The 24,083-nt window shown below is 42.4% G+C and overlaps 2 protein-coding genes across 7 annotated transcripts in view; one reads left to right on the top strand and one right to left on the bottom strand.

The window, feature by feature from the left end:
* wnt5b (wingless-type MMTV integration site family, member 5b) overlaps window positions 1-24,083 on the bottom strand; it is a 92,266-nt gene that overhangs the window by 16,900 nt on the left and 51,283 nt on the right. The window lies entirely within an intron of this gene.
* Window positions 18,627-23,231, top strand: fbxl14b (F-box and leucine-rich repeat protein 14b). Its single transcript, XM_026148315.2, has one exon. The coding sequence runs from the start codon at window positions 20,078-20,080 to the stop codon at window positions 21,278-21,280; it is 1,203 nt and encodes a 400-aa protein (XP_026004100.1). The 5' UTR covers window positions 18,627-20,077; the 3' UTR covers window positions 21,281-23,231.

Here is a 24,083-nt window from a genome sequence, read left to right as displayed (position 1 = left end):
AGGGTGAAAGAGAGAGGGAGTGCCCAAGTAATGGATACAGAGAGAGAGAGAGAGAGAGGGGAGTGGAGAGAGAAGAGAGGGGGGGGGACTTGTCCCTAGAGGATATGAGCAATAGCCATGCAACAGGGAGCAATGCCTGAGAAAGTCGGCAGCTCCTCGCTGGATTAACAACAGCCTCACTTCTTATTGCCTACAGTGCCAGAATTCAGCAAAACAACCAGCCCGTTCTCTCCTGCAGGGGAAGCGGCAGCTGACGGAGCCTGAGCTGATTGCCTGGAAGCTGCTCGGGACAAAATGCTAAATATTATTTTTATAAAATCACTGTCACTGCTGCGAACTGGTTGTATTTAGAGGGAAATATTTAAAGTAGACTCAGCAACTGAAAGACAATCGAGACTTTGTCTAATCATGTTGGGCACTTTTTTTTTTAATGTACCTGCTTTTATTTTTGTAGGAAGCAGGAAAACCTTGGCCTTGTGTTTGAGTCAAGGAGACCACCTGAGCTTACATCAAAATCAGATGGTGTTTCCTGTCTGGGCTACTGCATCAGTACTAACACAGTCCATTTAGGCAGTTTATAGTAAAATTTGATTTAAAATAGTCTATTATTAAAATTAAAGTAAAACCAATTACAACATTTTATTTAAAAGGTAACTAAATACTAATGCTGTGGTCAGAAGTTTGTATTCACTCATCATAAGCATGAATTTCATGGTAATTTCAGGCTTTTGTTAACTTCTTTGAACCCATCTTTTTCCAGGGTGAAGTGATTGTACAGCATACATCTTTGATGGCTTTAAAAAAGAAGAATTGGGTGTACGAGTTTGCATTTATTTGAGATTTTCTGTAATTCACAAATCGTGGTGCAACAACCTAAGGGATATAAATATCCCTTAGGTTGTTGCACCACGATCAGATGCTTTTGGTAGCCATCAACAAGCATCTGGCATATTTGTGGCTGGATATTTGATCACTCGTTTTGGCAGACAATTTCTTCAATAGTGTTGAGGTTGGGGGCTTTGGCAAAGCATCTTAATATTAGCCCGCTTTATCCATTCCAAAACCAGTTTCGATTTGTGTTTGGGGTCATTGTTCTGTGGGAGCACCCAGCTGTGTCGAAGTTTCAACAGTCTAGCTGTTGACTTGGGGTGAAGTTGGAGAATTTGGGGCGAGTCCTCTTTTATTTTTTCATCCGCTTTTTGCAATGTACCACTGGCAGCAAAACAGCCCCAGATCATGATGCTACAACCACCATACATGGCGTATGGTGCAGTGTTGTTAGGTTTGAAAGCCTCACCTTGAAAAACTTTGTCAGGTCTGACCGTAAAACCTTTCCTCAGAGGGCATTTGGCTCGTCCATGTGGGTAGCTGTGAATTTCAGTGGTGCCTGAAGGTGTTGATTTTTTTTTAATCTTTCTTGGTCGGGATCCTCTCAGTCCATGACAATGTAAAACTGGCTTCACTATGGACAATGATGCTGGTGGTTCAGCATTTTCCAGTTCATGGCAGGCTTAAGCTTTGGTGGTTCCTGGACTGTTCCTGAACATCCTAACCAGTTTTCTTTCAAATGAGGCTGACAGTTCGGGTCTTTTTCCAGACTTGTGCAACGTGGTGACACATCTGAAGAACTTGGAATCTGCAGTTATTTAGAAATGGCGTCCCGCGTTATGAAATCTACAGTACTCCTCCATCAATCTTCACCGAGGTCCTTGGACTTGCTGTCAAACAAATCATTTTTATGCTGGCAAAGAGAAACTACCAGTTGCAGTCAATCATAATCATTAATGAGAGGTTAATAGGCCTTGGCCTTGTCAAATTAAAAGACATTGTAGAGGTTTCAGCACCACTTATTAAAAGATTTGACTCATTTTATGGTAATTTTGACCCTTTGTGGTTTAGAGAAAATCGAAAATTAATTGTCCAAAACTTGTGCATCCAATTCTTGTTTTTGAAATTGTACGCTGTACAATTATTCCACCACAGAAAAATCACATTCATACCTATGATGAGTATGCGGGAATTTCCGATACACAATTTCATATATTATAATTACAACGTATCAAAAACTGGACCCAACAGTGACCGTTATTGTTTTGTTTATGATTATCACTAATGCATTCACATTTAACTTTGTATTATTGTAGGGTCTTTGTCTTACAATATAAAGAGTTTTTGTGATTTGGCGCAACATTTAACTGCATTTTAATTATTCAAGGCCGACTTAATATCACAAGTGATTTCCCATGCCTTCTAATGACTTACGACTGAAGCCAGAAGAGAAAAATCTGCAGATATGACATGAGAATTTTACCATCCATGGGTCAAACTCATAGTAACTACAGCTATTGGAAAAACGTCAAGTACGATTAAAGATTTACATGTTTTATGAACACGTAAAGCACAAATGCCTGAAATTCTCTTTGGTTGCTGCCCTCTAAATGCAAGAGGTGTTTATGTAATTTGTTCACAATAAAGATATAGTATGAGCATAAACAAGTTTATTGCATTCAATAGGCAAAAAAGACTGTGATTTTTCTGCTACTTCTATCTGAAGGTCAGAAGTCCTGCAGAGCTGCAGAACATTGAGCCTGTAGATGCCCGCAGGGATTCAAGGGTTTTCTCAATGAGGCTTTTGCAATGCAGATGTCTGGATATACAGCGAGTTCAAACACCAGTTGAACAGTTGAGGAATAGTCTTCTTTATAAACAATGCTGCCAACTAACAACTAATATTCTACGCACTATATAATTAATCCATTTCCACAATAAACACACAGCCAGATTAGATTTTACTGAATGTGTTTAATGAAGGGTTTGCAGTGATTTATCACCTAGCACACCTACTCTGTCTACTGTGCCATGACAGAAACTGTATTTTCAAATGAAGCCTCTCCTATTCCACGCACAGCTTTAAGCCCCCGCTGTTTTCTTTGGAAAACAACAAGAAGAACAAGCTGGAACAAATATATAATATTTACCAACTTTTGTGCAGACGCTCAACAAAGAAAGCAGCAAGAGAAAGAACTGAAATTCAGCCACAGCCGCACGTGATGACGAAACTACCTGCTTCGCTTACTATACCAGCGCCGCTCTCGCCTTCTTTCTGTCATCCCGAGTGCTCTTCATGTCTCTGTTCCCTTTCCAAAACACACACATGTGCACGTACACAATCACACACGTGTGCGGCAACAGACTGCTGCGGGGAAATCTGCTGCTTATATCATCCTCTCTCACTCTCACACACACATACACCCCTGGGGGAAGTTCAGCGGGACTTGGAAGCAGCTGAGATGGGCCCTGGGCTTTATATCTGTCTCTTTGTTTTTTCGGTGTACATGTGTGGTTGCATGTAAAATGGCCTGTGGAAACTCATTCTCTTCTATTCTGTTTTCCACCCTTCATCACCCCTCTCTCTCTCTGTGCTGTCCCCCTTTCCCTGTCTGTCGCCCTCCTCCGTCACACTTGCGCTCCCCTCTCTTCCTTCATCTGCTCCATCCCTCCTCTTCCCAGCTCTGTCCACCCCGCCACCACCCCCACCCCCTTTCCTTGTCTCCATCCATCCTTCTGTCAGCTGGCAGAAGATGAGTCATGCCTCTAGCTGGGAGGCTAAAACTCTCTCTCCCTCTTTCTCTAAATATATCTTCTCTACACTTCTCCATCGCAGTCTTTCTGTCTCCTTTTCCCTCATTCTCACACATCTCTCTGCCCTGTATCACCATCTGTTTCTCTGCATCCTTCTGCTTTGTTCTGTTACTCCACTACAAAGCCCATGCCTCCTTCATCTCTCAATATCTCTCACGCGTTTCTGTTTCTCTCTCTCAGTCTGAAAGTCAGATTGCCGTCTTTGTTCTTATCTGTCCCTCTCTCCAATCAGATGTGCAGAAAGGCGTCCATAAGAAGTCGCTCTCACGTTCCCTTTTCTTTAATGTCACGAACACCAACACTTTCTTTTTACTCTTTACTGTTCTTCATTTAACATGTCCATAAAGTGTGTCTCGGTACTGTATATCTGGTGCTCGGTGTTACCACATGAGCAATTTTTATTAGCCTGGATTGCATATCTATTTCTATAAATATATATATAGGACAACTATTTCTTGTATGTCAACATACTTGGACAGTAGAGTTGGTTCAGCTAAAGGCAAATCAAGTTAAAGTATATGGTTTTGTATTACTTTGCCAAAAACTAAGCCATTTAAAATATTGCAAACAAGTGCACAATAACTGGGTCTGAGAATTAAAGCCGACAGAGGAAGTACCAAAAACCACAGTTGCCTAAAATGGCTAATTGTGAATGGCTCCAAATGTGGGTCAATACTTGTATCGCCCCATTTCAAATGCCCAAATTTACAATTTGCATAACCAGCTGTCTATGAAAGTCTTTACAGCTGATGTGCCTCTTTACGGGGGTCAATTTTTATGCCATTCACCCAATTAAATTGTATTAAGGCATAACGTGTGGCAGCTTGGACTGACAAATGGGTGCAGACTAAAGGGACTTTGGTGGTTGGTCTAGACATTGTACTTGCTAGCTGTCATCAACAGCTACCCAGAATTAAAATAAATAGGAAGTGGCAACTGCAGCTGCTATCGTGTTTTTCATGCAGTTTTTAAAAAAAGAAATCGCTACTGTTTTTTCGCACTTCTCTTTATGTGGTGGACTCTGCTGTCGCTCCTTTTCCTGTTCAAGCCCATTTTGTAGCCAGTCAGCATTTAACCTAACTGCAGTGTCATCTCCGTCCAACTATGTGCTTTTCTTTGCACAGAAGCACATATGCATAGGCAACCTACCAATAATCCTGTTCCAGGTTGATTAGCTGTCTGTTAGGTACCACCTAAGTGAACTGGACTTCATTCATGTTTGTGCCAATGGTGACCACAAACAACCATTTTTAATGAGAGTATGACACAAATGCTATGATTTGCTGTTATTTTCTGCTCTGTTTTGTGTCTGTGTGATGCATACAGCTTATGGATTCACCTTGCTTATCGTATTAGCAAGCAATACGTGATAAACACTTCGATCTGATTCAAACGACACAAACAGACACTTTAGTCAAACTCAGTCCTTCAAAGCTGTACTCCGCAAACAAGGGGTGACATCAGGATGATTAAATTCATCTTCTAAAGCAGCTGCTTGTTAACGCAAATATTTAATCAGCCAAACACATGTCAGCAACTCAATGCTTTTAGGCATGTAGACATGGTCAAGACAACTTTGGGAAGTTCAAACCGAGCATGAAAAAGGGGAAGAAAGGTGATTTATGTGACTTTGAACGTGACATGGCTGTTGGTGCCAAACAGGCTGGTCTGACTTTTTCAGATTTGCTGATCTTTTGGGGTTTTCCCCACACAAACATGTCTTCGGTTTACAGAGAATGGTCGGAAGAAGAGAAAATATCCAGTGTGCAGCAGTTCTCTGAGCAAAAGTGCGTTGTTGATGTCAGAGGTCAGAGGAGAATGGCCAGACCAGAGCTTTGAACCACTTCAACCAGAAGCATCTTTGAACACAAAACACCTTATGACCCCACCATCTGAATGATGATGGGGTCATAACTTGGTGTAAACAACATGAAAGCATGGCTTCATCCTGCCTTGTATCAGCAATTTATGGTGTTGCTGGTAGTGTAATGGTATGGAGGAAATCTCAATCCAATGTGCAATTAACAAATCAGCAGAAACTGTGTGATGCTGTCATGTCAATCTGAAGTCAAAAGCTCTCTGAGAAATGTTTACATACCTTGTCAAATTTATGGTAAATGGCCTGTGTCTGTATAGCGCTTTACACTACATTCAGTCATCCACCCACTGGTGATGGCAAGCTACATTGTAGCCACAGCCACCCTGGGGCGCACTGACAGAGGCGAGGCTGCCAGACACTGGCGCCACCGGGCCCTCTGACCACCACCAGTAGGCAACGGGTGAAATGTCTTGCCCAAGAACACAACGACTAAGACTGTCGGAGCCAGGGCTCAAACCGGCAACCTTCCGATTATAAGACAAACTGCCAACTCTTGAGCCATGATCGTCCCACGATCGAATCTATGTCACAAAGAAAAAAGGTTAATTTGTTGCTCGGATTTAAATCAACTCTGTTAAGAGTAAAATGGCATTGTGTTTTCTTGGAGTGTGAGTGCAAGTGGCGCAACTGAGAAAATTCTTGTTGGCACTGGACAGGAAACCTGGGAGAGGCTGAATCCCTGATCAGAAAGCCCAGGGAGAAGCCACTGAGGCTGGGCCAGATCCCCAGATTCCCTGTGCCCTGGAGTTCAAAACTACACTGGTCTCCTAATCCCCTCCCTGGAGAAATTAACACACAAACAAATACGCACACACAGCAGATGTGCACACATACAGAAATTCATGAGCATGGTCATGTAGAGAAAAACAAACACTCTGACACAAACACATTTTTGCTCTCTGCCTCACTCACCCTTATACACATGCTTCAAATGAATGTCAAAAGCAACTTCTCCACCCTCTGGGACGGAGAACTGAATGTCTTTGTGACACGGAAGAGCTCTATATGCACTCACACATATCAGAGTAACACCAATAAGAAATTGGCCCATAGAAAGTTATAGTAAGACACACAGACACAGTGTGGGTCAGAACAACTTTCACATGCTCATCAGGGGATGAAACAGCGGAAGTCTCGGCTGGTCTGGCCTGATTTAATGCTCGTCTCCGAATTGATTCATATGGCCTGTAAATCCCTGGGAAGCCTTCTTCTGTGTCAGGTCAGAACACACGCAGTCCTGTTGCCATCACTTGGGAGGACATTCAGTTGACTTACATTCATTTCTCAGGGCTGTACTTTGACCCAAACCATAATTTCTATATGCTTAGCAGAAGTTGTACCCTCGCCTTAAAATAAACCTAGTATACTCTCACAAAGTTGACAGCCTTCCAATTTCAACTCTTTCAACATTTTTTTATGCTTCAGAATCATCTTAAAATAGATTCAATTCATGTTTTATTTTTAATTTTTTGTGTTACTAATCTGCATAAAACAATTTTGGGGCGTTTTGTTAATTTACTGATAATAACAGTCTGATATAATCCTTTTATATATTACTCAAGGTATCTTTTGCAGTTATGAGAGCCTCAAGTCAACCCAGGAGTGATTCGACAAGCGTCACAGATCATGCCTTAGCTTCAGGACCAGACTCTAAATCAGGTCCAGTATCATTAGATTTTTGTGTGTTGTAGTGTTTTTGTGGCAATATGCTCCTCCCCACATGAATGATCCTACCACCACCATGCTTAACTTTAGCGGCGATATTAATGGGGATGCTCAGTGCTGGCTGTTCCCACATAATCTGTTTTGATTTTTGGCTAATATGTTCAATCTTTGTTTGATTAAGGCATAATCAAAAACCTCTGGGAGGCTAACAGCTGGCTGTCATGTGACTTTTTATTGAGGGATGGCCTCCAGTTGGCTACTTTGATGAAGGCCCAGTCGTTGAAGTGTAGCACTGATGGTTGCCCTTGGCTCTCATTGCTAGTACCCATTGGGATCCTGGTTACCTGTTGGCCCAGGATCATTCATTGCATTCATTAATAAGACCTTGAGATGGAGCTGGACACCTTCAGTTTATCGTTCGTTGACAGCATCCAGTTTTGTGGGCCTCCATGTAATTATTTCATGCCTTGGTTTCTACTTTGATGTACACTGTGTAGACAGCTATGTGCATTTTCTAATCATTTCCAGTAAACTCACTTAGTTACAAGTATTTCAAGTAGCACTGAGAGACGTAAGACATACAAAAGCTTAGGTGCAACCATCCATTCATCCATTTTTCTCCCTTGTCTTGATCTCACCTTGGCCTTCTACAATAGAACATCAGCATTGTGATGTTCATATTCTCTCAAAGATGAATTGTGCAGAGGTCGATTACCATTATCATCACAAAGTCCAAGGTTTTCTTCAACTCTCGTTCTCATCATCTGGACGTAATTTTTTGCCATAAACCCATATAAACATGCATACTGGTTGCTGTGGAAACAGCTATCTGTCATTCAATGTTTATAACGAAGACACTGGGACATGTCACTGTAGGCAAATGAGAGAGGAGTCCCTGCAGTTTATAGAAAATTTTATTATTATCTTATTTTTACTTGGGAAGACGTACTTTGCTAAATTTTATTTGAAAAGGATTGTTCAGAGGATTCAAATCTAAGCTGTTCTGTGTACGAGTGGCAAGCGACCAAAATAATGTGAGATTAATAAAATGAACGCAACCTAAATTTGGAATTAAATCTTTTTCGTTATTTAAAATATCTTTGATGTGGGAGCCAGCTGGTGAGTAAAAATCTGTTTGGCAGCACATTTATCAACTGTTGGCGAGTCATCTGTGTCCTGAATATTTTTTATTTTTCTCATTCAAGCGTTGATATTTCAAAGACACGTCTCGGTATGAAAGCTCAAGTATTTTAAGATTTATTTTGGTCTTATGTTTGGTTTTAGATTTTGACTAAGTCCAGTTAGAGTTTTTTTAAGACTATAGCTTGCTTGAGTGACTTTTGCTTTTCTTAAAGAAGTCCCGTGTTTTCCAGAGTGAGTTTCACACCAATTTAACACAAGTCTTAACAGGTAAAAACATTTGAACAAATTCTGGTTAAATTGTTTGAATAGCTCTTGTCTTGCGGGAGGACTCAGGTGATTGTGCTCAGTCTCGTATTTGCTCATTGCTCTGGCATTGGTATACGCACTGTATATCCACACCACCGAGAGTAATTTCTAGGATTGAAAATGAACTGTTTTACACTTTCATGGGTCCCGGTACAAACACAGAGACATGGAGAGATCCTGTCAGGCTAATGCATGCACACACACATCCACAGACACAAGCACACACATAAACACACACAACAATATGCAGACTATTCATGCCAAAAGATGACAGAGTGCATTGAGAAAATGCCAAAATGCTGACTACTGAGGGAGAGAGAGCACACGGACTGAAAAATCTCCTATGTCAGACTGCAGAGCTGGCAGAAAAGAAAAGCATTGTTGAAGGGACACACACACACCTAGGCAGCCTGTGTGGTGCAAAAAAATTGGAGCAAAGCGGCAGTGCATAACATAGACACACACTCATAGACATGCATGCACACATGCAATCTTTGAGGCATTGTGGTGAGATGGAAGCACAGAAGAGCTGCCAGAGAGGGAGAGAGAGGTAGGAGAAAGTGCACAAAAATGAACAAATAAAAAGAAATTGAGGTAAAGATAGATAGATAGAGATGGATGTAAAAAAGAGCGACTCAGATACACAGAAAATAGGCTTGCAACTCCTGGCATTGACCTCCTGGTGTCTCCACCCTTTTGTGCATCACCCTTTTTGTCTTTTTGCTCTTAATGGCCATGTATATTGTGCCATAACAGAAGGAGTAGAGCTGTGACTGTGCAATAATGAAAGAACATCTGTGGGAAGGAGGCATCCCTAAAACACAAATGCCAAATGGCTGCTGGACCAGAAAGCAGCAGCAATCCCTCAGATCCAAAGCAGAAAAAAGTAACATCACTAAGTCAGACAGCAAGGCGTGAACAGCTGGACAGCTGGACAGCATAAAGATCTGATCTGATTATATGATTACCTAGGAGCAGGCAGGTCCCCACAGGGGTACAACTCCTTCAAACACCTAGTTGATAACCTGCCTCTCAGGCATCATAACAGCACAGGAATAATGCTCAGAAGGGCATCAGAAGGAAAAGCAGAGGACAAATCCACCAGCACTATACGACAGAGCAGTCATCCAAGACTCTAGCCAGACTAATCTGAGCACCCCCTGGATTGACTGCAACAAAGCCTCAATGCCCTCGCGGATCCTAGAGTTCTTGACACTTTAACCCTCACTGATAACCTTCAAGAACTCAAGCAGCTGAGGAAAACAACACTGGAAGTTAACTCAAAGGCCATTGCACAACTCACCACCAAGTGTCGCACGTACAAAGGTGATGCTGCTGTTTTGCTGTGTCCCAAACTCCCCTCAGCCAGCTTAAAGAGTGAATATGGAAGCACACTCAAAAATGGAGTGACCATCAGCCACCTCCTACGCATGGATGACATCAACTCACTGTCAGTGCCAAAGCTGGATGAGTGTAGCAAATGTCATCAGGACACTTACAGGACACCTACATGTACCTGAGTATAGTACACACCACAACGGTCTACAACAGTTAAATAGTGTGGTAGTGGTAAGAAGAAGACCTCAGCCTTGAAAATCATTAGATAATCAGCTAGAATAGTAAGCTGGACACAGAAAGAAATACATCATAATGATGTCAAGACAGGAAAACTTCTCACAACACACAGAGGGTTTAACCCTAAGTCCAACACCTCAAGGCTCTATGAGCAATGCGATGAAGCAGAATAAGGAGTGTTAAAACCAAAACCTGGGATGAAATAAGGAACATCTAACCCTAACTACATCAGGAAGATGGCCCTTAGGATAACCTGGTCTGAAAGTGCTTCAGGCAGAAGACATATGGTGATAAAGATGAGGAAAAGCAAATACTTTGAAAGACCAGAGGTGGAAGGAAGTGGCTGATATCAAGAGGTAGTACCGGAGGCTTAAAAAGGACAAGGGGCACACAGAGACTCTGACCATGACAGGGAATGAACAGGTCCCAAGTACCATATCCATGAAGGCAGATGTCTATCACAGTTGACAGGACCCAAGGTTCAGGCTGCATGACGATGCCCCTGAGACACTCCGGTACACAGCAGGATGTAAGATGCAAGCTGGGGCCAGCGTAGACTGAAAAGCTCAACCAAGTGACCGGGATAATGTACAAAAACATCTGTGCCTCATGCGGATTATACGTCTCCAAGTCCCGCTGGAGCACGGCACTAAAAGCAGCTGAGAATAACGGGGCTAAGACCCTGTGGGACTTCAAGTTCAAGACAAGCAGCTGCTGGTTAACCAACCAGATATAGCGGTGGCTGATCAGAAGCAAAAGAGAGCAGTTGTGATAGATGTGGAAATCCCATCTGACAGTATAACATCAGAAAAAATGAGCACAAGAAGATTAAGAAGTACCTGGGGCTGAAGGAAGCCTAAAGTGATCACCACAATGGAAGAGTGGCTCCAGCAGCATTCCATCCACAACATCAGAGGTCTCTGTCCATTAGAGTGCAGTCCTAGGGACAGCTAAGATACTGTGCAGAACCCTGAAACAAGTTTGCCTCCAGAATTTTTTCATAGGGGTGGCCATATGGGGGCCACTAAAAATATTTAGGTGGCACACCAAAAACAGAACAGTGCAGGGGTTCAGTAGAGGGGAGGGGTTGACGACAGGAAATCTGGAGGGACATACAAAGTGACGTAATACGAAGGGCAAAAACTGTATATTGCAGGAACAAATAACAAGTTAATGTTTCAACTCATTGTAGGATGTCATCCTCTCTCTTGTGATCATGTTTTTTTTGTTGTTTTTTTAAAATTATTACCAACATAGGACAATCTTGCCAGGGGGCCCACTTGGGGACCAGCAAATTTTGGGGGTTGGCCAGTGCCCCACCCCCTAGTGGGGGTCCCTGCTCTGAAGCTCACTGGCCTCTTGTAGAGAACGTGAGCTTAAGGAAGACACACCAGCCCCCATGTGAGAGGGAGATTATTAGAGAGGGAGAGAGAAAGAGAGATGCAAGAAGGGAGCTGGGAGGGAAAGAGGGAAGAGAAGAGCAGAGAAGCTTTGAAGGCAGGTGTAAAACACACACACACACACACACACACACACACACACACACACACACACACACACACACACACACACACACAACCATGTTTAAGTACTGTACAGTTGAAGCGAGGAAAGACCTGAAGGAACATAAAAGATTTAAGGTGTACAGTGTACACACCCACATGCATCTTAGGGCCATTGAGGTGTTGTTACTGTTTTCTTTCATATGCTGGTGTGCATGCATGCGTGTGTGTGTGTGTGTGTGTGTGTGTGTGTGTGTGTGTGTGTGTGTGTGTGTGTGTGTGTGTGTGTGTGTGTGTGTGTGTGTGTGTGTGTGTGCGCACACGCATTCTTTATGTTTTGTTTGTGTGCTAAAAAGAAATATAATCTACCGAGTCATGGTAATATCCTTTCAGGAAGGTGTTGCCATTCAGGGATATGTGTTGACACACGCCCATGTAACCTTGGCAACCAGCAATCGCTGTGGGTGCAGAATCACATTGTGGAGGAGAGCAATTATCCAGTTAGAGTCCTCCCCTGAATCATCAAATACAGACACATAAAGTTACACACAAACACATGCACAAAAAGACAGACACACACACATGTCTGGTCACATGACGAGTAGAGTCTTGTGTTATAGAACACTTTGAAAGCACACTCTCTCTTTCTCTCTCTCTCTCTCTCTCTCTCTCTCTCTCTCTCTCACACACACACACACACACTGATTTTTTCAACCTCTATTTTAACATACTGACACTCTTTTCTTCCACTTCCTTTTTCCGTAGTCATTCCTCCCCCCCACATCTCACTTTTCGTCTTCCTTCTCTTATCCATCTATCCCTCTTCCGCTGCTCTCTCACTCAGTGTGAGTGCTAGCTTGGGCCCAGCGGGTTTTCTAAGAGGGGTATGACACACCACAGCAGCAAGACAACGCACACACACACACACACACACACACAGAGCTGTGATGTGAGGCAGACAGAGGGAGACAGGAAAACAGGAGAGAAAAAAAATGCAGTGTGCACACCACACACACACACAGACACACACACAGACACACAGGCAGGTCATGCAGAGACAGACTCAGCTACTGCTGCTGAGGAGAAAGCCTGTGGCATATAGACCTGCCTCTCAGTTTTTATGTCATTTCTAGACTATTTATTTACGCATCTTTTACCTCATCGCTCTTTCTTTCATGCTACAGATGACGAGAGCGACAAACCAAAGACACTTTTGGTGATGCATATAAAGTTTTTTGAACAAGCCAGTCTGGCTACAGTCTTAAGGTCAATTTTTGGTATGAATACACAGAAACAAGTTCAAAATCCATGTACGGTTTGGTTTAACTAAACAGATTATGGCTTTCTTCTTTCACCCCTGTTGATTTCCGGGAGGTTTGTCCAGCAGACCAGAGCTGGCCACAGTTTAGCCACATTTAACTGAGAGCTGGTGTTAATCTCCCACCATGTTTAGATCTCAAGGTGTTTGCTGTATCATTATATGGCTTGGTATTCATGTCAGGTTTGCTATTTTGAAAATGCATGACACACTCCGTGCCCGGATACCAAGGACGTAGGTGTTGGCAGCCACAGGGGACAGTGCAGTTAACTGCTTTGTTTTTGCCCTTGATGAAGTTACAGAATATAAGCTAAAAGCAGAGTGGGACATACTAGGTGCTTTGCATTTATAAATACAGCCTTTATGTTTCTTTGATGTGTTTTAAAAAGCTCAAATCGATGTTTGAACCAAATACTACTATGTTATCTATACTTGGCTACTTGCAAATAGTAGTAATAATATTCACACTGTATATTTTAAAGCCTAGAAGCGGTCTTCAATATAAGCCATGGTGTCGCAGTCATGGTGTAGTAAGACAAAATTAAAGAAGTCCTTTTAATTTTTGCTTTTATTTTTCTTTTTTTTCTTTTCTTTTTTAATTATTATCTTTTTTTTTTTTTTTTTTTTTTTTTTTTTTTTTTACAGAGGAGTCTCCCCCTGCAGCCCATTAGAAGGACTACATATTAAAGCCTTTTTGACATTGGCTGCACCTCATACTGCTGATTTAGACTTTTACCCACACCGGTTATGATGTAACCTATCTGAGGGGCCGTAGCCATTATTCATGCCTGTGCATGGTGTTAATTACCTTGTGCACTGCTAACCACAATAGAAAAGAAATAAAATCCTGGGACTTTGTTGTTTTTCTCTCCTGCCTCCCCACTCTTCGTTGTGATCACGTGTTTTTCTTGGTTTTTTGTTTAGCTAATTTTGTCAATCTCTCACATCTGTCAGTCCTATGCCTCTATAATTATTATTCCTTGTTTTGAGGTGATAATCGTTTTTCTTTCACTGTGAAAAAGTAGCCGTCAATGCATAGGAGGAATCAGGCCAATCACGATAGCTGTGATCTGCGCTGATGTGATGTGCGCATCAGGTTCCAGCATAGAGTTTCAGACGGTTTTGCAGTTACAGTGTACCAAAAGAGCATATTTAAAACAGAAACCTAAATCCCCTGTTAGTCCCACACTTTTTTTTTTTTACGCAGTTTATGACTCTGCACTGTTCCTAACCAGAACTTTGCAGATGAACATTTGTGGATCTGCTAATTTTTGTTTTTGTTTTTTTTTTAGCTTTGCCCCTGGGAAAAGGCAGAATTAATAGATGACAAAGAACTTATTTGTAGCAACCAAGGGATAAAAACAATTAAAACTGTCCACTGTGCTTCTCATCAACACTTCTTTCATGTATTTTGTGTTTCTTCCTCTGCTGAGTGAATTTCCCAGTGGTTGTTCCCTTTACTCTTAAAGCCAGCAATCAGTATTTAACCTACACATAGTATCATTGCCCAAAGGTGACTTGCAGTTGAGTTGTTGCAGGCAAGCATGACTCTGTACTGGCTGGATCCCCATAATACTTCTGTGTTCACACTGGAGGCACGAGTGTTTTCCAGCCTGAGATAGATATTTTGATGAATGTTTATACTTTATGAGGCACACACAGTTACAAGCAAAACTCACAGAGAGCACCTTGTTGTGGATTGGGTTTAAACTGTCGGGCTAGTATGAGCAATTCTTCGTGCTAAATTATAAACACTGTCATAACACATCTTGTATACGTGCTCATTCTAATTCATGTTGGTAATGTTTTAACGCTATAATTCATGGCAATAATTTGGAAGAATTGTGAAGAGAAGCAGAAAGAGAAAGTAGTGAAACAATGTGTGCATACAGTACAATTTCAGAGAGACAGAACAGACAGTAACACAAATTAGACTGCGTACTGGAAAACATTTGTTTGATGTTGTTAACGTAGAGTAGGGCATATTAGTCCCAGCTCAGCTGAGCTGAGACTAATATAAGTCATTTGAGAGTTTTACATGGAACAAAGACAGTGAATTTTATTTTCTATGTCTTTCAGTGCAGATGCATATAAAAGGATATGGGGAACATGGTCATGCAAAATTATTAAAGAGATCAACAGCCCTTTCAGTAACATTTGGGCTTTGCATTAAGACGAATCTGAACATCCATCATGAGGAAGGAGAACAAGAGAATAAGAGGGAGAAGTGGGAGAAAGGAGAGTTGCCGTCAGTTGTGCATGGCTGCTTTTTTTTTTTCCACGTAAAAGCGGCGTTTTCTGCAGCCCCTCTCCCTCTGTCTTATCTGCACCTGATCACTGTTGCCTCTCTCCTATCGCTTTGCCTCTATGTTTCTCATCAGCTCTTCCTCTCTCTTTGCTATCTCGTAGCCACTCTGCCACACTCCACGGGCTACAGCAAACGGCTCCCCTGTCGTTTTATCGCACATACACGCACGCATGCACACAAACGCGCACACAAAGAAGCTCGTGCGTGCATGTGTGTGTGCTTGAGAAGATGCGAACATTTAAAAACAATCGTGTTTACATGACGAAGGCTACAGAATCACATAGATATCCTGTAATGTGTATGCATATAGCAACTGACAACCTCTGCTGCTGAAAAAATTAAGCCATGCAAAAAAATAGAGTTTCTTATAAGACTGCCTACAAACAAGTTTTAGTTTCATTAGATAATTTAGAAATCAATAATAATAACTGAGACGAGTGGTCTTGTTTATAACTAACCCTTTTCAATTTGATTAAGACTTAAAGTAAAAGGCTTAGCTGTAGTCAGCATCAGTCTGCTCTCTAATTTAATTGAATAATGGCAAATAATATGACTTGCTGTGAGGTATAGTCCATCTGAGAGGTTTGTGCTCCAAACTTCTGAGCACAAACTTCAAGTATTTTATTAGTGTTGCACTAATAAAAGATATCTGTATCTGTGCCGTGCAGTTTATGAAGACGGCTTGCTAACAAAATTTCCTAGCTTTTTCTTCTTCCAGCTTATCACTTTAGAGGTTGTTACAACTGTCTATCTGCCTTCATTTTACCCTATCCCTAACATCGTCCTGTCACATCTCAGTCACACCAACCCTTTGCATGTCCTCCTTCACTACATCTTGAATCTAAGTCTTCCTCTTTTTTCTGACCTGGCAGCTCCATCTTCGACATCCTTTGCCTAGTAAATCCACCATCTGGATATCTCCCAATCATCTCACCCCCTAACTTTGTCTTCAAACTACTCGATTTGAGCTGCCCCTCTGATGTACTAATTTCTTATCCTTTCAATCCTGGTCACTCCCAATAAACATTTTACAATGTTCAGCTCCACCTCCTGTCTCTTTGTCAGTGCTACCATCTCCAAATCATATCAAAGTAGGTCTCTCTACCATCGTATAAACCTTCCCTTTCACTCTTGCTGCTCTCCTTCTCTTACAAATCAAATCTCATCTCCACTCTCTTCTCCTCCTCCCTTGAGCATTGCCTCTTGCTACGGATGGTTGAACCCAGGTATTTAAACTTATCTACTTTTACTACCTTTGCTCCTTGAAGTTTCACTGTTACACCTCTGTCCCTCTCATTCACACAGATGTATTCTGTCTTGCTTCTACTGACTTTCACTCCAGAGCATGCCTTCACCTCTCCAGGCTCTCTTGCACCTGCTCCCTGCTCTCACTACAGATCACAGATCACCTGCAAACATCATAGTTCACAGTGACTGCTGCCTAACCTCATCTGTCAGCATGTTGTTGGCATGTTGTTGGAAAATACTGACAGCGCATGGACGGATAGCCCAACAGATGCCACCACTGTCTCACCATCCTCATACATGTCCTGCACCACATCACATCAATAGTGTTCTTTCTCGGCATGAAGCCATGCTGCTCACTGATCATAACCTCTCTTCTTAACCTAGCTTCAAAAACTCTTTCCCATATCTTCATGGTATGTCTCATCAGTTTCAACCCTCTGTAAGAAAAAGTTTGCAAACATTAGTTGATAATTTAGCACTACACCCACGATGGTCACTTTGCAGCAACAAAATTACACTGCTGCTTTGAGATGCATCCAGAAAATGTCACATCTTTTAATTTCAGTCTACACATACACATATAGACACAGCTGCCTTAGCAGTGGAGGATATGGAACACTAGCATTCCTGCTACTAAACTAAGGCAATAAAAGTTATAGTTTTGCCAGCCATATCTTATCATCATTACACAGTCCCTGCAATCATCCACTAGTCCCCTTAGTCTTAACCACTAAACCTGCCAGGGTCATGGGGGATGGAAGCTATAACACTTGGTGAGAGGCAGGGTATACTGTGATCAGGTCAACAGTCCAGCACAGGGCTAATACAGAGAGACAGAGAACCATGCACACTAATTTAGAATTACCAGTTAAGTTAACATGCATGAAACCACAGAAACTACAAACTACACACAGATTCCCCAACTGAGCAGTTAAGCAAATTCATAACCAATAACGCTCTGGAAAATACTGACAGCGCATGGACGGACAGCCCAACAGATGCCAGACAAATCATGTACAAAGCAAGAAATATCCACAAATCTATCACACTGTAATATATTCACATGCACGCCGCTCCAAGTGAGCGGCTGCAGCACAACGGCTTGCCTTTCTCTTTCGTGCTGTGTGCATGCAGAAAGAGTAAAAGTTTCAGACGAACACTCTGAAACTTTCTTGCAATTCCCTACGGCTTTTTGATTCATCCAAATTGTTAGCACTTTGTTGCAGTTAGTAGATTTTGAAGATGCCCTCATGAGGACTGACTCTCAGATTTAAGACTGTTCAGGAAGGTTCACTTATCCAAATCATGTTTGAATTTGTTCGTTGGCTATTTCATTTACAGAAATCTTTTTTTAAGATGTCATATGGGCTACACAATATATTTCTATACTGAAATATCCATTTTTCCCCTAATAATCATTCCCTATCCTTATCGACTTGTCTACATAGGTTTCAGATGCATTCTTGGTTTATGAAACATCCTAAATCTAACTAAATTAGACTAGTGCAGGTGATGGTTTCTTGACTTAGGCAACAAAGGTAAATTTTAAAATGTACCTTTATTGCTATAATTGGTCATTATTATGGTTTGATACACTGAATAAGCAACATTAGAAAACATCTATATATAGCAATCTATTACTGAAACTCACACACACTGATTGATATATTCTCAGTGCCATCAGCTGAGACTAAAATAAGTCTTTGATTATTCAACTATCAAAACATAACCAATGCCAGATGTGAGACAACAGCTTCAAAGTTTGCTTCTTTATGAGAGACACATGAGAGAAAGAAAGCCTTTGACATTTTATTTGCTTTACACTTTATAGAATATTTTATTACCATAGTAATCTATGCTCCAACTTTAATGTATGTATCTTGTACATTTGTATATCATGAGCCTATTAGTTGTAAAAAGTGGCTGTAGAACAGCAACCTTATATGTGTGTGTGTGTGTGTGTGTGTGTGTGTGTGTGTGTGTGTGTGTGTGTGTGTGTGTGTGTGTGTGTGCCTGTGTAGTGAAGGGAGTGACCCACACACACTGACACAACCTCTGATGTGGTCTTAAGGCTTTGGCAACTTTCTGCCAAATACCAAGCCAATAAAGCATGTTCAAATTAATTAAAAGGGATTTTACTCACGGGTTGTACATTGTTTTCAGCGTTATTTAAACTATTCTTTAAACTCAGTTTTGTTTTATTGGAGCCACAGTTATTCTTCCCAGTATTTGACTGATGACATGTTGATTGATCGTCTCTGGAAAAGTACGTTTATTTTCTGGTTTTGCAATAAAGTAAAGTGTTGGAGGAGAGTGGACGGAGAGGGGCTGTTTACAATAAAAGACAATGAACGCGGCTGGCAGCTGTAGAAGCGCTCTAGTTACAACACCAACAACAATAACAACAAATTCAGAATAAAAATACTAAACGTTCATGCCAAGTAAGCGGACTGAAAGGAGCTTCTCCACTTGGCTTCCCTGTGTTTCCCGTGTGGTCCGCTCAAAGGGTTAAAGCCCAAAGTGAACTGAATTGTAAGAAGTTGGTTTCCAAGGGAAACTGTTCGCACCGTTCCAGCTGAGGCGGGACAAACCAACTGTGTGACACGGAGGGGGTAGGGGTGGGTCGATAAAATAGCGAATTAATTTCAAGCTACATCTGCTATTAAATCATTGTAAGAACGTTTCGGTGTAACGACGTGCTATTAAAACGCCCGTAGTAACGGTGGTTGTCGTTAAATACATTTTAAAGAGACGAGGGTGATATTATTACTTCCCTCCACCCCTTCGGTACAGCTAGAGTGCTGGGGTCCCTGCCAAGTCGGTTTGAAAAGAGCAGACAAAGGCTTTGAGCCCAGGACGCCCCTCTCTCTCTCTCTCTCGCTCTGCCTATAAAGCCGCTCCAACTCTATCTTTTTTGCTTTTCTACCATGGGGTCGCTTCTTAATACGTGTCGGTAAGCGAGTTGGTTTTGTTTTTACTTTCTTAATCTGAAATGTATGACCGTCTGGATCCTCGCACGGCGGAGAGAGGAAGGCTTTTTGTAGGTATAATACAAGGAAGCGTCGTCTGAGAGAGGGAGCGAGAGGGGGAAGGATTGACGCTTTTCCTCCTCTCCTCCTCCTTCTTCCTTTCGCCCCCTCTCCTCCTCTTTTTGGCGGAGAGAGGGGTTGAGGCAGGAATAAACGCTCTTTTTTGTTGTTTTTTCCCCCTTTTTTCTTTTTTAATACATTTGAATCCTACTGCGCAACCAGACCGGATCACGTGGCACTGGAGGGAGTTTGATCGATTTTGCACAGTTCAGTGTGAGAAAAAGAGAGAAACACACAACTCCAATTTCTTCTTCTTTTTTTTACTTCTGTGGATAGCTGGGACTGTTGATACTTTTGCATTTTGTGCGAGAGGAGGGTGTGATTGAGTTAAGTCTTCTGTTTTTCTTTTAAGCCTTGGAGGTGTGGAGTATTAATTTTTATATGCCTGGGTTTTGAAAAACAATGGAGACGCACATTTCGTGCCTCTTCCCAGAAATTTTGGCAATGATTTTCAGTTATCTGGACGTGAGGGACAAAGGCAGGGTAGCCCAAGTGTGCATCGCTTGGAGGGACGCATCCTACCACAAGTCAGTGTGGAGGGGGGTGGAAGCCAAGCTGCACCTCCGCAGGGCGAATCCCTCCTTATTCCCCAGCCTCCAGGCCAGGGGCATCCGGAGGGTCCAGATCCTGTCTCTGCGCCGCAGCCTGAGCTATGTCATCCAGGGAATGCCAAACATCGAGTCCCTCAATCTGTCCGGCTGCTACAACCTCACGGATAACGGGCTGGGCCATGCGTTCGTGCAGGAGATCCCATCACTTCGGGTTTTGAACCTAAGTCTGTGCAAGCAGATAACAGACTCTAGTCTAGGGAGGATTGCTCAGTATCTGAAGAACCTGGAGGTGCTGGAGCTTGGTGGCTGCAGCAACATTACCAACACTGGGCTTCTGTTGATAGCCTGGGGCCTCCACAGACTCAAGAGCCTCAATCTGAGGTCCTGCAGACATGTCTCAGATGTGGGGATTGGACATTTGGCGGGCATGACCCGTAGTGCAGCAGAGGGCTGCTTGAACTTGGAGTACCTGACCCTCCAAGACTGTCAGAAACTGACAGACCTGTCACTCAAACACATTTCCAAGGGGCTGACCAAGCTCCGGGTACTGAACCTGAGCTTCTGTGGGGGGATCTCAGACGCAGGGATGATCCACCTCTCACATATGACTTCCCTGTGGAGCCTCAACCTACGCTCCTGTGACAACATAAGCGACACGGGGACAATGCACCTTGCTATGGGCACCCTAAGACTCTCTGGGCTTGATGTTTCGTTCTGTGACAAGATAGGAGACCAGACTCTGGCGTACATCGCTCAGGGGTTGTACCAGCTCAAGTCCCTGTCTCTGTGCTCGTGTCACATCTCCGACGACGGGATAAACCGGATGGTGAGGCAGATGCACGAGCTGAGGACCCTTAACATTGGACAGTGTGTGCGCATCACGGACAAAGGGCTGGAGCTCATAGCGGACCACCTCACCCAGCTGGTGGGCATCGACCTGTATGGATGTACCAAGATCACCAAGAGGGGACTGGAGAGGATCACACAGCTCCCCTGCCTTAAAGTGTTGAACCTGGGACTCTGGCAGATGACAGAGAGTGAGAAAGTGAGGTGATTGGAAATGCTTGGTTTTTTGTTTTTGTTTTGGGAGTGTGTGTTATTTTTCTTTTTTGGATGGAGACAGAGTGGGAAAAGGGAGGGATGTGTGGGCAGAGGAGTTTCTTTTCTTATTTAAAAAGAGAGAAATCCTTCCTTTTTTTTTCCCCTTCTGTGTAAAGTGTGCTTCTCCCATGTGACCAGGATGTATGCTCAAAATGTTTTATTTTTCTTTCTGTTGGCCTTGCAGGACTGAAATCAGTGTTTGACTCCAATATTCAGCCTGGCAGAAAGCAATTCAAAACTTCTGTCATGAGCTCACGAAAATCCGTGTTAAACGCAATGTTTTGGTCTCAAATCGAGTTTTAAGACCTCACAAAAACTGGACTTGGGACTAGAATAACTTCAGCTTGTTTGCCAGATTTTGTTTCCAATCAGGTGTCGTTTTCCCTAATGGAAGAATCGGCTTCTCTTCCTGACACTTGCTTCCAGAAAATTCTGGATGCGAAAACTTGCATCCATCCTTAAAAGTCAAAAACAGAGGTTTTAAAACTTTACTGTGGGACTTTTATTTTTGCAGTGAGTCTGAGGCATTTACGACTAATCTCCGCTACAGCCATCACGCCTAAAAAAAAAAACCAACAAAAAAAACCCAACACAGACACACAAAAAACATTTGGCTACCTCGTATGTGGTTATTTTCAAAGGGTGTATACTGTTAAGAAGGAAAGAGAGACTGGGAGAAAATGTGCCTAAAGGGACTTGTGTCTGCCCCCTCCCCCATCCCTCCATCGCCTCTCTCTACCCTCCCTCCCTCTTCCCTGAGCAGAGCTAGAGAAAGGAGACCAGGACACAATCTAACTACCTTTGTTAATTTACCCCCATAAACAAGAGCAATTTCCCAGAGAGAGCCACGAGAGGGGGAAAGGGGAAGGCGGGCTGTCAGATCCAGTCAGAGAGTGAGAGGACGTCGCTTTATGCAAAATACATTAAAAACCTGCTTGAGTGCAAGAGCTTTTTATATTGTTAAAATTTTCCTATTTTTTTTTTTTTTTTAAAGGGATAAAGTCCAACTTTACACCCTTTTAGAGATGCATTGCATTCAAGCTTTGATCAATATAAAGGAGATGCGATTGCAAGCCTATACCTGTAGTGATTCTATAACGATAGATGCATGTTAAAGGTATGATCAGACCGTCATTAAAAACCCAGTGTATGTCCTTACAGGATTATTAGGCTGTAGGTATTTTTGTTGTGAAAGGGATGCTGGTGGAGATAAATGTCAAGTGAATGTTGCTCAGAGCGTCGTACTTCAAATTGAAGTGATTTCTATATCTTAGCCTTTATTCGTGGAAACAAATCAGGGTTCGTGGCTTTTCTTTTCCCACGTTTATACCGACACATTCATATTCACGTTGCTCTCACCGGTATATAGAGAGAGGAGGAGGAGTTTTTTTTTATTTTTTTTATACCCTCTTCTTTTTCCTACCATCTCTCACCCTTCTCCCCCTGAATAAAAATACCCCAAATCCATTTTGAGACATGCTTAGAATAAGGAGTAATCGATTATTTTTCTTTCTCTCCCTTCCCATCTCTGGTTACAAGCAGACTGCGTCTCTCTCACTCACTCACTCACTCACCCTCTCTCCACCTCGCTATTCCCCATCTCACTCTCTCTCTCTCTCACACACACACGCATTTAGGCTGTACACACATGCACACGCGCGCACGCACACCGCCGCCAGTGTGTGCGCGTTTTAATGTAATGCAATGACCTGCTAGAAAATTAATCTACGGATGTGCGTCCTGCTGAAAAAGCTGTGTGTGAGTGAGTGTGCGTGCGTGTGTTTGACAATAAAAAGATGTACTGTATATTATGTGTTTGTAAAGAGAGAAAAAATGCAGAATCCCAAAATTAAATTGTTTTATATTCTTACGGTTAAAACAATTAAAGATATTTATATAATGAACGAACGAGAGCGGTGTGGATTACTTTTGTGTAGGTGTAGCGCTCCATTGTTTTCTGTTTTGTTTTTTTTGGAGGGGGAATATAAAAAAATACCCACAAGGTATTTTAATCTTGTTTTCCATAAAGACAATCACAACTGCTCTGCTCTTGTCCTACAAAGATATATTCCATATTCAGGCGCATTTAAGACAATAAGGTCTCTTATTTTCATACATTACTCCCAATAATCGCCCACGCATCTCTGAGCATTGTCCCTCATCAGTTCTGTCTTGCTTCTCAAAAGGGCTGAAAAAATTTCTCTTGTGTTGTTTTATTATTTATGAGCAGATTCAAAATGGATGCTTGCCGTCTTGATTTGGCTGCCAGGGCCTGTGTAATTAATTATCACCAAGGCGTTTATTGCAGGAAACTGTTCTACCCTGCTGATTTTTTCTAATCATAAACGTCTGTTTTGTTTTCTTTTTTGTCCTCTACAACGCTACCAAAAGGTGTTTAGCTTAACTGAGTTCCAGATGCAACTCTCAGGGTTTTTTTTTTTGTTTTTTTTTTGGGGGGGGGGGGGTGTATTTGGTGGATTTCCTGGTTTAAATGAAGGGTTTGGGGCATTTAGTCTGGATCCTTTTCGCAGTGTTTTACTTCACATGTGGCAGAGCTGCGTCTGTGCAGCTGCATGTGCGGCGTAATGAGATCTAAAAGTTGGTTAGAGCAGATCTCCCTCTTCTCTGCTTTCCATCAGGACGTGTCCTGTGTGTGAAGTGACACCACACACACACGCACACATAGGGGGTTGCCAGGCCAGTCAGTAGCCATTGTCTCCCTTTAGAAGTTAGAAAGGCAGGTTTGGGTGCTTTTT

The sequence above is a fragment of the Astatotilapia calliptera genome, chromosome 17 (genome assembly GCF_964374335.1).
Source record: "Astatotilapia calliptera chromosome 17, fAstCal68.1, whole genome shotgun sequence".
In the NCBI taxonomy this organism is placed as follows: Eukaryota; Metazoa; Chordata; class Actinopteri; order Cichliformes; family Cichlidae; genus Astatotilapia; species Astatotilapia calliptera.
This window is presented reverse-complemented; position numbering and strand designations above follow the sequence as displayed.